Source organism: Gopherus flavomarginatus, unplaced genomic scaffold (assembly GCF_025201925.1).
Source record: "Gopherus flavomarginatus isolate rGopFla2 unplaced genomic scaffold, rGopFla2.mat.asm mat_scaffold_47_arrow_ctg1, whole genome shotgun sequence".
Lineage (NCBI taxonomy): Eukaryota > Metazoa > Chordata > Testudines > Testudinidae > Gopherus > Gopherus flavomarginatus.
In genome coordinates, this window is record NW_026115098.1 from 537,836 (window position 1) to 551,410 (window position 13,575).

Sequence of the window (13,575 nt, forward strand, 5' to 3'; positions counted from 1 at the left end):
GCTTGTGTTACCCAAAATTGGGTCAGTTAGTAAGCTTAGAGAGGACTAATAATGCCCCTCCCCCCCAGAGTTTGGCAGAAAGCAGCACATTTATTAGCTTGATAGCTAAGCTGAAAAGAAGGGATGGGGGAGGGTGTCACACTCATACTCACGCTCCCAGGACAGGCCTGGCAGTGGAGATGTCAGGATCCTTTAAGGTAAGTGTCCCACAGCGCAGCGATGGACGGTGCGATGAAGATCAGTCTCCATGAGGTGCAATAGAATGTAACACAGCGAACCACTGGCCAGATGGGCCGGGTGAAGGGCATTCACTGGAGGTACAAAGGAGAGTGGGAAAGCCACTTCACAGGCATTCAAAGCGGGAAAGGACACAAGCTGGGGGAGTTTAACAGACCTTTTGAGCATACAGGTTATACAGAGCATACAGATCACTGCTGCTCCTACAACGTGATAAGTTCTCAAGCACCATGTTTCTTACTTTGCCCATCTGTCAATTTTGATGATTATTGATGGAAATATTTTGCCATTGGGTTGTGTGTTTACACAGAAATTGACATTTACCAACAAATACACAATTCTTCCAAGCCTGCCTAGTCTGCAGTTGATGGGTTTAGAGGGACACATTCACTCTTCCAGGTCCCCATTCCAGGCCTGTGCTCTCCAGGTTGTCAACTTCCCGCACTGCTGGGATCCTTCCCTCATCTCCCCCCAAACCACTGCCCCACTCCCACTTCTGGGGTCCCCTCCCTACACTGTCTAACTCCACTGCTGGCAGGATCCCTTCCTGTTCCTTTCATTTCCTGCCTCCACTCTGGGCAAAAGCTCTGCACTCTTCCCACACCAGAAGCTGAACCCAGGCCACCTGGGTGAAAACCAGGAATCCTGACCACTAGCCCATATGGGACTATTGTTGCATCTGACGAAGTGGGTATTCACCCACGACAGCTCATGCTCCAATACGTCTGTTAGTCTATAAGGTGCCACCGGATTCTTGGCTGCTATTATTACTACAACTCAGGCCTTGGCTACACTTGAGAGTTACAGTGCAGGTGGTGGCTTTACAGCGCTGTAACTTACTCCCCGTCCACACTGGCAAGGCACATACAGCGCTGTATCTCCCTGGCTACAGTGCTGCATGTGCTCCACCTCGACGAGAGGAATAAAGAGAACAGAGCTGGTGATGCAGCGCTGGGGTGCCAGTGTAAACAGTGATTAATCTTACTACGCTGTCACTGACCTCCGGAACCTTCCCATAATGCTTTTAAGTAGAGATAACGCTCTTTGTTTTGGTGTGATGCCTCTGTTTGCTTTGCTGTGAGCTCAAGGCTCCCGGAGCTGCTTATCTAAAAACCAAACACAGTTACTGTTTGCAGTGAATGAGCAGAGGCAGGGGGATCCCTTTGGAACACCCACAGCTGGTGTTTGCTTGAGGAGAGAAGCAGCCGGGTGGGCACGGGGGAGGGGGGGTCTGTTTTGGATCAGCGGCTTATCTGGTCTGTGAGGAAAAGAACAAAGGCGGCTATTTGCATTTAGTGAATGAGAGAGGGGTGGGGGAGGAGGCTTGAACTTGCCAGGCAGGGAGCTGACACAGTGTCAGCTCCAAAAATCCACTCGCTCTGTCTCCCCCACGCTCCGTGTCACACTCCACCCCACCCTCCTCTTTTGAAAAGCACATTGCAGCCACTTGAATGCTGGGATAGCTGCCCATAATGCACCACTCCCAACAGCGCTGCAAATGTGGCCATGACAGAGTGCTGGTAGCTGTCAGTGTGTCCACACTGCAGCGCTTTCCCTAAACAACTGTAGGAAGACAGCTTTAACTCCCAGCGCTGGACAGCTGCAAGTGTAGCCAAACCCTCTCTAAGCCTACCCCTTATGAGAACAGCAGGGACTAGCATGACTAGATGTCCCGATTTTTGGGTCTTTTTCTTATATAGGTGCCTATTAACCCCACCCCCATCCCAATTTTTCACATTTGCTGTCGGATCACCCTAGCAGGGGTTGCACACAGGGCTGCATTAACCTTCAGGTGCTGAGGTTTCCCTCTCTCCATTCCCAGAGCCTGTGATCAGGAAACAGACATCAGGGCTCCCAGGTGCTGCACAGACCATGACTGAGATCAGACCCCATATTATGCAAGGTGCTGTACAAACCCTGGGCAACGCTGAGACACCCAGGAGGTTCCCCTCAATTTCCCTGAGCCTCTGCTGCCCAACTTCTTCTGAATCCCTCTGGCTCACCCCCCCCCCACAAAAAAAACCCACCTTTCCAAACAGTCCTTCTTTCCTTGCCCCCTGATTCTCGTTTCACACCCTGGGACCATCTCCTCTCTTTGTCTCTCCCCCTCCAGGTGAAGCAGAGATGGAGGCAACTTCAGCCACTGGAGTCAGCCTCAGCGAGCACTGCAGCCGGCCCCGGGGGAGGGGGGGTGTTTGCAGACACAGGAAGGGAGCAGGGGGTGCTGGGAAGAAGGCGGCAGGAGAACAAAGCTCAGAGACCCAACATGGGGAAATTCCAGGGGGCGGGGCTCTGACACATCCCAGGTGCGGACAGCTCCTGGGGGCGGGGCTCTGGCTCAGCTCGGGAGCAGGGCAGCTCCTCGGGGCGGGGCTCCAGCACAGAGCAGGGGCGGGGCAGCTCCTGGGGGCGGGGCTCCAGCACAGAGCGGGGGCGGAGCAGCTCCTGGGGGCGGGGCTCTGGCACAGCCCATGGGCAGGGCAGCTCCTGGGGGCGGGGCTCTGGCACATTGTGACACCGAGCCCGGGCTGAACAGCTGCTTCCTGGTTCTCCACGTGTTGCCAGCAGCGCTGGAGCTGCCCGAGCCGCAGCGGAGCCGCTGTTCTCAGCTGCAGCCAGGATCTGCCCCCGGCGGGGGGGGTCAGGCAGCTGGAGGCAGGGTTCGTGGGGGGCTAAAGGGCACAATCCGGGCTGGGGGGAGGAGCAGGAGTTGAGCTCAGGGTGAGGCGCTGGCAGAGCCCCCCCCTTTGGTGTGAGGGCGGAGGTGTCGAGGGGGGAGGAGAAGCCGGAGTTGCAGGTGGGGGAGGTCACTGGGGTGGGGGTGTAGATCTGTCTCTGTGCAGCCAGGACATTCCCGGGGTGGGAGGGAGGTGAGTTAACTGGATCCTGTCCCTGTTTTTGCCACTTCCTCCCACACACACATTCTCTCAAGATTTCCCCTTTTCTCTCTCATTATCACACGTGGCTATAAAATCCAGGGAGATTCTTCTCTCCCCCCCGCCAATGATCAGCTCTCTAATTGCCTCTGATTTTCCCTTTTCTCTCCATACTTCTCAAATGTCAATTTAAAATCTCTCCGATGGGGGGTGGATTTTCCCACCCATTTCATCTGCAGCGATTTGTCCTTGTTTGGGTGGGAAATTGTTGCCCTGGGTCATTCCCCAGAACATGGCTCCCACTGGAGTGGGATGGGATGAGGTTCCCGTTCTCTACCAGGGAAGGGAAGGGAGGAGCACATCCCCCATGGAGACTGCCCAGACCCCATTTCCCAATTCCCCTGCGGCCCCCTTCCATTGTCCAGGGAGCCTTCCAGCTCCCCCCCCCCGCCCTTAAATCAGCTCCTCAAAGGGCTCTGAGCTGCTCACGTGAATGGTTGCCCCGTGGCCGGGGGGGACCATCACATTCTGTTTATGTATTGGACAGTCATATAAAATCCAGTCCAACAGTCCCCCTTTTCCACTAGTTATTTAATAGCAACATCAAATCCCCTCCGATCTTGGTGGTTTTCTCTCATGTTATCAAATGTCGTTTGTGACAGGGTTCTCTCTGCGTGTCTCAAAGATTGATATAAAATACCCCAAACATTTGCCCCACTTCTCTCTAGTTGTTTTATTTCTAATTGAATATGATGGGTTGTTTCCCAATGTGCTAAGATGCAGCCGCCTCTGGGGTGGATCCATGGTGGCCATTATTTGCTAGTGACAGCCCGTGGATCTTTCTTGCCCTCCAGGCCTTCCATTCTCCTGTTAAAGAAGCACTCCCCAGGCTCCCTCTGCCTGTGTGACTGGCCAGCAGGAGGTGGTGTTAACTTTCTAGCCACTTCTCACACTCTGTGAGGTAACACTTGCAGAGGCAGGGAAGGTGTCTGTGTGGGGAGATTGCAGCTGAAGGGGCATTGTGGTAGGGGGAGGCCTCTGGGTGGCTGGGCAGGGGGTACCCTAGTCAGGTTGGTGGGTTGTGAAGGTTTGGGGTTTTCGGGGGTGGTGGTTCTGATGTGCCCATCCCTGAGGCTATGGGTCCTGGAGGTGGGTATCGCTGGGGGCCTGGTGGCTGCAGAACAGTGGGGGTGGGTGTCTCTTGGGGAGGCGGGACAGAGGGTTAGAGGGAGCCTGGTTCTGTGCCAGGGGCTCTGTCTGTGCTTCCCCCGCTGGTTCCTGGTTTTGTTGCCATGCCCAGTGCACAGAGCTGGGGGAGGGGATCCCTGGCACTAGGTGAGGGCATGCCAGGGAAGCAGAGTGATGGGTCGCACTGTAAAGCATCAGGGGGTCACACTGGGCAGAGGAGGGGGTCCCAGGCAAATGTCAGGGTAGATCGTTCTGGAGGGTGGGGAAGTTCCTAGGCAGGCAGTGAGGGACTGAGTTCCCAGTGTGGGGGTGGGTCCCTTGAGGGGGTCCCTGGCTGCTGGGGGCTCTTGGTGGGGGGAACCCTTTGGGATTCCCAACCTGGCAATCATGGTGTGGTGGGGGTTCTCTGGCCGGTGGGGCTTTGAGGGGTATCTGGGGTCCCTGGCCAGGGACTCTGGGGGCTGCGTCCCAGGGAATATCTGATGGGATCCTGGCTGGGGGGTGTCTGGGGCCCCTGGCTGGGGGGTCTGGGCTCTGGGTACTAGGGGGTGTCTGGGGGCTGCTGCTAACCATGATCCTTCTCTCTGGTCAACTTGTACCAGAGTCCTGGCTCCTAGTCACCAGGTCACCAAGTCCATTCCCCAGTCACGTGCCCTGTCACTGTGATAACTTTCTGTCCACTTAGCAAACACTGTTAGTGTGAATTCACAGAATTTACTTTTCTCCTCTTTTGAAAACTGCAGGAACTTTCGGTTCTGTTTGGAAAATTTTTGCCCCCAGTCCTTGTCCTAGATCTGCGGGGGTGAGGGAGGTGGGAAGGGAGTCAGCACTGCCACACGATGGTCTTTTCCACAGCGTTCTGAACTCATTCTTTCTGAAATCCGGTGTCATTGAGACCGTTGTTAATCCAGAGTCACTGTATGGAAAGACAAGGAGTGATTCCAGATGGACAGTGGGTCAAATGAGATCAGCCATTCTCCCTGTGAGGAGGGGCTCCCATTAGCTGCTCTCCCCAGAGAGCTAAAGGAGGGAAGCTGCTCATACACTCCGTCCCTCTCTGCTCAGGATATTGGGGTTCAGCTTCCTGGGTCAGATGCTGCAGCCTCCATTGTGATCTGGGAGACCAGGCTTGGCAGCTGCTGCTCCCCCAGTGGGGCTCTGTGCTGGGAAGTGACCTTAATTAAAGCTTCTTCTCTGCCCGGCCCAGGGGATGACTTTCTGCAGCTGGTCCTAGCCCCCTAGGGCAGTCCTGGGCCCTGTTACTACTAAATTCTGAGCCAGAGTCTCCAGGTAACTGAAAGACCTCAGGGAATGTCCTAGGGTCTGGCAAGAAAGTGACTCTGCACAAACACCACCACCTCATTTCTCCTCCCATTAGCGGTGGCCAGGAGGAAATCCAGCCATGGGAGAGCAAAGCCCCCAGGAATAGGACTGTCCCAGCCAGAGGGGCAGGGAGAGAGGACAGGGGAAGGAGAGACTGAAAGGGGCAGTGGGAGAAATGAATGTGGGGGAGAGATTTCCAGCTCTCTAGTCCACCCAGACACATGTATTGCTGCATCCTGGGGCAGAACCACTTTCCAGTGAACAAAACAAGGATCAGACAGAGCAAAAGCCAGTTCCTGACTCCATATTCCCCCTGCTGGGGTGTGGCTGCCGTGGGGTCAGTGTCTGAGGGAATCCCCCACAATGACTCCTTTGGTTCTGCTCTTATCTAGCCTTGTGTTCAGAGAAGGGGTGAGGGGAGAGAGAAGGGAGGTTAAAAATGTGTCTGTGGACTTAGCCTGGCAGGAGGGGCCAGGTCTAAATTGTAATAAACAGATTGAGCATTTCCCAGCATGACAGAATCTAGGGTGTCTGTCTGCAGGGAAAGGGCCTGGGGGAATTGTGATGTGAAATTAACTAAAACCGGTTCTGAAACGCCCACAACTGCCCTTCTCCCCCAGACAGGCTGCAGAATGTTTTGCTCCAGCTCATCCCAGCCTGGCGTGGGACAGGGAAGAGAAATGGCTGCAGTGGAGTCAGTCCAGGTAGAGATTATCGGGGGGTTGCTGGTGGGTTCCTGCTGGAGGAAAGGGAGAGCAAATACACCAGAGGTGGGAAGGTTTGCAGAGTCTGGTTTGGAGGTTGGAGCGGGGCAGGAAATTCACAGCGTGGGGAAAGGAGGAGGCCAGGGTGTGGCAGACCTGCTGGGAGTTATTTACTAAGTGGCCTAGATTCTAGGAACAGACCCAGGAGGTTTGGAGGTGGAAATGCCCTAATTTGTGAAGAGAGAAAATAACCCACCTACATGGAGCTAGTCAAACTGACCAGACTCCTAGTGCTGGAGCCTGACCTCATTAACCATCAGCTGCTGTGAGATATAAAGGGGACACCCATGAGTCAGGCTTATTGGAGCTGCCTCTCCCTTCATATCCCACTCCTCACAATGAGGAGGGTGTTGGGCATCCTACCAGCGAGCTCTCCCTGGACCCTGCTAGGGGCTCCATCTCCTGTATCAGTCAGTGGCTAGTAGGGGGGTGATGGATATGCTGGGAGAGATAAGGGGCTCTCTCTTCATCCCCTCACCCTGGCAATTGCTGGATACTCTGAGCCAGGTCGAGCTGGGACTCTCCTGACTATGATCCACCCAGAGCTTCCATTTGATTCACTCTTCTCTGCCACAAATAGTGGGGCAGCAAGTCCTTAGTGTTGGACTCTTACTCTTTCAGGGGCTGGTGACCTTCAAGGAGATGGCTATGTATTTCACCAGGGAAGAGTGGGCTCTGCTGGACCCCACTCAGAGAGCCCTCTACTGGGATGTCATGCAGGAGAACTATGAGACTGTGACCTCGCTGGGTAAGGGTTCCTGTCCCTTCTGTTCTTGGAAGGGGAAATGAAGAGTGAAGGTTCACGCCACCCCCACAATGCCATCTGTACCCTGTCCTGTTTCAGCATCACCCCAATAGGCCAGTGACACACATAATACCAGAGACCCTCCTCTGCTGCAGAACACTTTGGGAACAGAGCACAGGAGCCGTATTGCACAGTGTCAAATATCTCCTGTTTGCTCAAGTGAAACTGGGGGTTAGGTCTGGCATAACTGTCCCATACCCCTAATCATTTTTCTTGCCCTTTTCTGAACCTTTTCCAATTCCAATATTTCTATTTTTGAGACTGGGTGACATGTGCATGCAGTATTCAAGATGTGGGTGTATCATGGATTTATTTGCTGTTTTTACAAATATGATCTATGAGATATTCTGTCATATCTATCACTTTCTTAATTATTTCCTACATTGTTCACTTTTTTTCACTGCTGCTGCACATTGAGTGGATGTTTTCAGAGAACTATCCACAGTGACTCCAAGATCACTCTCTTGAGTGGAAACAACTAATTTAGACCCCATCATTTTGTATGTATAGTTGGGATTGTGTTTTCCAATGGGCTGCACTATGTGCTATCCTGTCATCTAGTACTGCTAAGATCCTGGATTCAGTAATATCCCTGCCCTTCCTGTTCCCTTTCTCCACCGAACCCCGCCAGCCCATGCTTCCTGTTCCCAGCTTCCCCAGGATCTCACACTGTCTCTGAACCTCTCTGTCAGCAAGAAGCAGTGCCAGGGACACTTGCCCTCTGTCTGGAGTCTTCGATTTCTGGGACATGGATTTACTCTCTCTGTGTTGTAAGAGGCTCTGTCATAATGAGTGTCTGTGATGTTACCCAGAGTACAATCTGGACTGTTAAATAGCTGTACCTCAGTCCTCCAGCATGGGGTGCCTTTTCCACTGTTTTCCCGCGAGAACAGCCCCTCTTGGCCAATTAACACACAGTCTGCAGCATGTAACTCACTCCCAGCTACACAGTATTGAGTGCTGCTAGACAGCCACTCATGAATTACACCTCAGGAGAAAACCAGCAAATTCTCAAGTGCCCAACTTTCCCCCAGAAATGTGCATCTTGCACTGTCCAGCACGCTACTGAACGACCCAAGCTCATATGAAGTCTGTCATTTCATCAGCGGAAAATGACATGCACCAGCTTGTTATCCCAAACAGAGTTTCCAACACACTTCAATCCACACATACTGGTTAGATGAACAATAAACCAAGCTTGTTAACTACCAAAAACTAAAACTAGGCCCAGTCCATGAAAGGGGCACTCCCAGGAGAGACTGTACAAAGGCTGGAACATGAAACACCTTTGTAAACCTGAGACAGCTGCCTTGGGGACGATGACAGGGAGAATCCCCCAAAGTGACTCCTTTGTTTCTGCTCTTCTCTGGCCTCCGATTGTTCCTTCCAACGTGGAGTACTTTGCACTTGTCTCTACTGAATTTGATCCTATTTACTTCAGATCATTTCTCCCGTTTGTCCAGATCATTTTGAATTTTAATCCAATCCTCCAAAGCACTTACAACCCCTCCCAGCTTGGTGTTGTCCGCAAACTTGATACGTGTAAGAGAGAGACTGTTACTGGGAGGGTTTCCCCATGTGACAGAGGGTTACACCCTGGTGGGAGGGGGCTAGGCCTGTACTGGAATAAGGTCACTCTGTGCTTCACAGTGTGCTAGAACCTAGAATGTGCATTAGCAGGGGAAAAGCTGGGGGGAATCGGCTTGGGGAATGGACAAAAGCCTAGTCTGAATTCTCACACCTTGCCCTTTTCACCCCGGCAGGCCAGAGAATAACATCCATGTTTCGCTGCAGATCATCTCGTCCTCCCAGGGGCAAGGAAATGGCTGCAATGGAGCTGGCTCAGGTAAGAGATTATCAGGGTGGCGGGCTCTGCTTGGAGGTTGAGGAGCAGTAAATGCATAAGAGGGTGGGAATTGCTAGAGGTGGTGGGAAGCAGGAAATATCTCGGGTGGAGAAAGGGAGGGGACAGCATGTGACAAACCTGCTGAGACTTGTGTAGTGTAGGGCGTGATGGGTTGTCACCCCCAGGAGGCAGTTTGTGGAGCTTCTGGGAACTGCTGTGTCCTCTAACCCTCACGCTGGGCTGGCCCTTCTCACACTGCTTTGCTGGAGATTTCGCCAGCCTCTCCAGGGCCTGTTATCACCCAACACAACAGCAGGTGGCGCCATGCAGCCAACTAAGCTACCTGAGTGCGTTGCCTAAGCCACTCAAGGACAGATAGAAGACAAGAGCCAATTTCCCACTCCCCAACCTTGCACACTTGCTGTAGTATAAATCCAGAATGATACCATCTTATAGTGCACAGGGATCTCTATAATACAAGCTCATTAATGTAGTTCCCCTTCCCCTCGATATGGGACAGATGTGCACAACAAGCTGAGATTTTCCCCAGACACTTCACTCAAAATACGCTGGTTAAGATAAAGCATCAAACAAGTTTATTAACTGCAGAAAGATAGATTAAGTGATTATAAGTGATAACAAACAGATCAAAGCAGATTATTTAGCAAATAACCAAAACTCAGACTAAATCTAACATGCTAGATGGATAGAATTTGAATTAGCAATTTCTCACCCTGACTGATGGTACAAGCAGTCCCCCAAGTTTCCATACACAAGCTAGAAATCTCTTGATCCTGGGAGCAGCACTTCCCCCACATCCGTTTTTGTTTCTCAGGTGTTTCCAGAAGTTCTCTTGTGTGGAGAATGAGGCCAAGAGATGATGTCACACCCCACCTTATGTAGCTTTTCCATATGGTGGGAACCTTTTGTTCCAAACTCAGTTCCTAGTCCAGTTTGTGGAAAAATACAGCTACTAAAATGGAGTTTAGTGTCATGTGGTCTGGTCACAGGCCCTGCTGAGTCATAGTAGCCATGACTCATAGGCTGGCTGAAACATTCACAGGAAGGCTAAGCTCTTCCACAGTCCATTGTCTTTGTTGAGCCATCAGCACTGTCTGGCTTCTTCATTGTTGTACCTGAAAGGCTCATTGTGGGTGTTACCCAGAGTAAGCACATTTGAAATACAGATACAGAGTCAATATCCATAACTTCAGATACGAACATGATATGTGCACACAAATAGGATAATCATATTCAGCAAATCAGAACTTTTCCAGTGACACCACACATGATGCATCTTCTACAAAATAGATCATAATTATGTCCTAACCATATTATAATCATACCACTATGATGAATATGGGGGTGTAGTGTCAGATAGGTCCTAATTTCAAGGCACAGGAGTTGGGAATGGAACTTCCCCTCTTTGTGGAACAGGAAATAACCCTCCAGCCAGGGCTGGGACAACTTCCCAGACTCTCAGCGATGGAGCCTGAATCTACTGACATTTCATTAATTACCACCAACCCCAATCTTTGTGGCAACTGTAAACTTTATCAGTGATGATTTTGTACTCTCTTCTAAGTCATGGATAAGAATGTTAAATAGCACAGGGCCAAGAACCAATCCCTGCAGGAACCTGCTAGAAAGAAATCCACTCGATCATGGTTCCCCATTTACTATCAGAGTTTTTAATCTATTTAATGTATGCCGTGTTTATTTTGTATCATTCTAGTTTTTTTTAGTAAAAATATTGTGCTAATCAAGTCATGTCCCTTACGGAAGTTTAGGTATATTACATCAATACTATTAGCTGCAACCAAACTTTTGATCTCATCCAATAAGGATATCCCGTTAGTTTGATAGGCTCTATTTTCTCTAAACCTTTGTTAATGGGCACTACAATTCTGACCTTCTAACTTCTATTCTTTATGATTGACTTCCCCTTTCTTCCATATATTTTATTTGGAGAGTGCCTGGATTCCTACCAGGGAGCCACTATCAGGGTCCAGAGACAGCCCCATCTCCTATATTAAGCTCTGGCTAGTAGCTATGTGATAAATGTGAAGACCCTGCTTCTGTCTGTCAGATGGGAGACACAAAGGTTCTCTCTTTCTACCCTCTGATGCCTCCTGGCTGCTGTAAGCAAGGTGGGGTGGGACTCTGTTAGCATGTGCCTCCCGGAGCTTCCATTTCCCTGGTGCTGCTGTTCCGTGAATAGTGGGGTTGTGAGTGGGTCAGCAGGTACTGAGTATTGGACTCCTGCTCTTTCAGGGGCCGGTGACCTTGGAGGAGGTGGCTGTGTATTTCTCCAGGGAAGAGGGGACTCTGCTGGACCCCACTCAGAGAGCCCTCTACAGAGATGTCATGCAGGGGAACTATGAGACGATGGTCTTGCTGGGTAAGGATTCCTGTCCCTTCTGTTCTTGGAAGGGGAAATGAAGAGTGAAGGTTCATGCCACCCCCACAATGCCATCTGTACCCTGTCCTGTTTCAGCATCACCCCAATAGGCCAGTAACATACATACTACCAGAGACCCTCCTCTGCTGCAGAACACTTTGGGAACAGAGCACAGGAGCAGCATCACACAATGTCAAATATCTCCTCTTTACTCAAGTAAAACTGGGGTTAGGTCCAGCATAATGAACAGAAGCTTCCTACCCCCAGCCTTCTCTCAAACCCTGAGCCTTCTCTACCCAAACCAGAATGTGCTTGGGGTGTAACAAGCAGGCGGCTGGAGTCAGAGCTGCCAGTCCAGGGTTACTTATCATACAGACACTCAGTGCGTCCTTGAACGCTGGCTGGGAGTATCCAGACAGGGGAGCTCCAGCAGCAGAACACTGAATCTCACCCAGGATTACAGATGACACAACTCCTCGCCGATCTGGATTGCACCCCAGCATGTGAAAATGGCCTAGGTTGGTAGTGACATTTCTTGAGACATGGAGAGTCTTGCTCCCATATCACCAGGTGTAATAAAAATAACAGGAAAGGCCAAATATGGAAAACTGATTGTTCAGCTTGCTTTTGACCTGCATCATATTTTGCAATATATTCCAAATAAGGAAATTAACGTGCAACGTATGTGTCATTGTTTGTGGTTTTAAGCTGTAAAAGGCTTGTGTGATTTTTAGCTCAGGAACAGTATTCCAATAGCTGTCGCCCCCTGCGTGCTTGTAACCAAGAAAAGAGCCTCAGGCTGAGCTGATTCAAATATTAATCCTGTGGTCGTTTTCCACAACAGCCTCAATAGGTCCCTGTGATGGAATGTAAGGCTACATCTAGACTACCCACCGTATCGGCGGGTTAAAATCGATTGCTCGGGGATCGATATATGGCGTCTCATCTAGACGCCATATATCGATCCCCAAGCGCGCTTATATCGATTCCGGAACAACACCAACCCCAACGGAGTTTCTGATTTGACAGGGGGAGCCGCGGACATCGATCCCGCGCGGTGAGGATGGGTGAGTAATCCGATCTTAGATATTCGACTTCAGTTACGTTATTCACGTAGCTGAATTTGCGTATCTAAGATCGATTTCCCCCCGTAGTGTAGACCAGCCCTTAATGTCTTCACACCTTCCCGCTGCAGGAGAATGGCTGTTTGACCAGCTGTTTGCCTTGCTGTCTCTGAGGAACTGGTCTGTGGGTGTTCCCCAGAGCTGTAACTTTTTCTTAATATCATACTGTAAAATCTCACAATTTTACATACAGTGTTACTACACATTTTAACAGGAGGATAATATTCAGTAGGTTATGCGTTTTCTAATGATACCTCACAAGCCATACTGGGTACAAAATTGATCATAATTTTCTAGAAGAGTGAACACAGGGGTACAGATTGACACAGTGTCTGTGTGTGTGTTCCCAGCAGATATGTGGGTATTTCAATCCCTCATAAGCACAATGTTTGGCATCTTCAAGGACCTGGGGAACTGGTCCTGGGAATTCACTAGTTTAGCAAGTGTGAGACTGCATGAAATTGTGAGACACTTTGGTATTAATAATAAAATAATATAATCTGATAAAATTGGAAAGAATCATGCTAGGTATGCCATGTAAAGTGTCAGTGAAAATGTTATGATTTGCCAAGTATGATAATTTTGTTTCTATGTTTCTATCACCTTTGTATTGTGAGTTACAGATATGTAAGGTATATCTGTATTTCCAGACTTGTGCAGTTTTTCTGGGTGACACCCCCAGACATATTGGCATCAACATTGCCTAGCATGTTTGATGGCCCATTGAGGGTCATCAGCTGTACAATGAACCTATGGACCAAGGGGACACACCTATTGAGTCAGCAAGACATGCCGGGGTTTGCCTGTGTAATGAAACCTCCAAAGCTTTTCCATGCCATGTGCTGTGAAGCTTGTGTTTGGGACACAGGAAGTACAAGCCACATGGCAAAAGGAATATAAAGCGCAGCTGCATCATCTCCATCTTGTCTTCAATCCCCCTTCCTACCTCTGGAGCAACTTCTCTACAAACTGAACCCTGGAACAAAGGACTGAATGACCCATCCAAGCTGT

At 50.3% G+C, this 13,575-nt stretch overlaps 1 protein-coding gene across 1 annotated transcript in view; it reads left to right on the forward strand.

Moving 5' to 3' along the window:
• LOC127042511 (zinc finger protein 560-like) overlaps window positions 1-13,575 on the forward strand; it is a 1,223,565-nt gene that overhangs the window by 491,848 nt on the left and 718,142 nt on the right. The window contains exon 4 of the mRNA XM_050935903.1: window positions 8,957-9,039. Coding sequence (XP_050791860.1) covers window positions 8,957-9,039 — 83 coding nt within the window. The remainder of the gene's footprint in view (window positions 1-8,956; window positions 9,040-13,575) is intronic.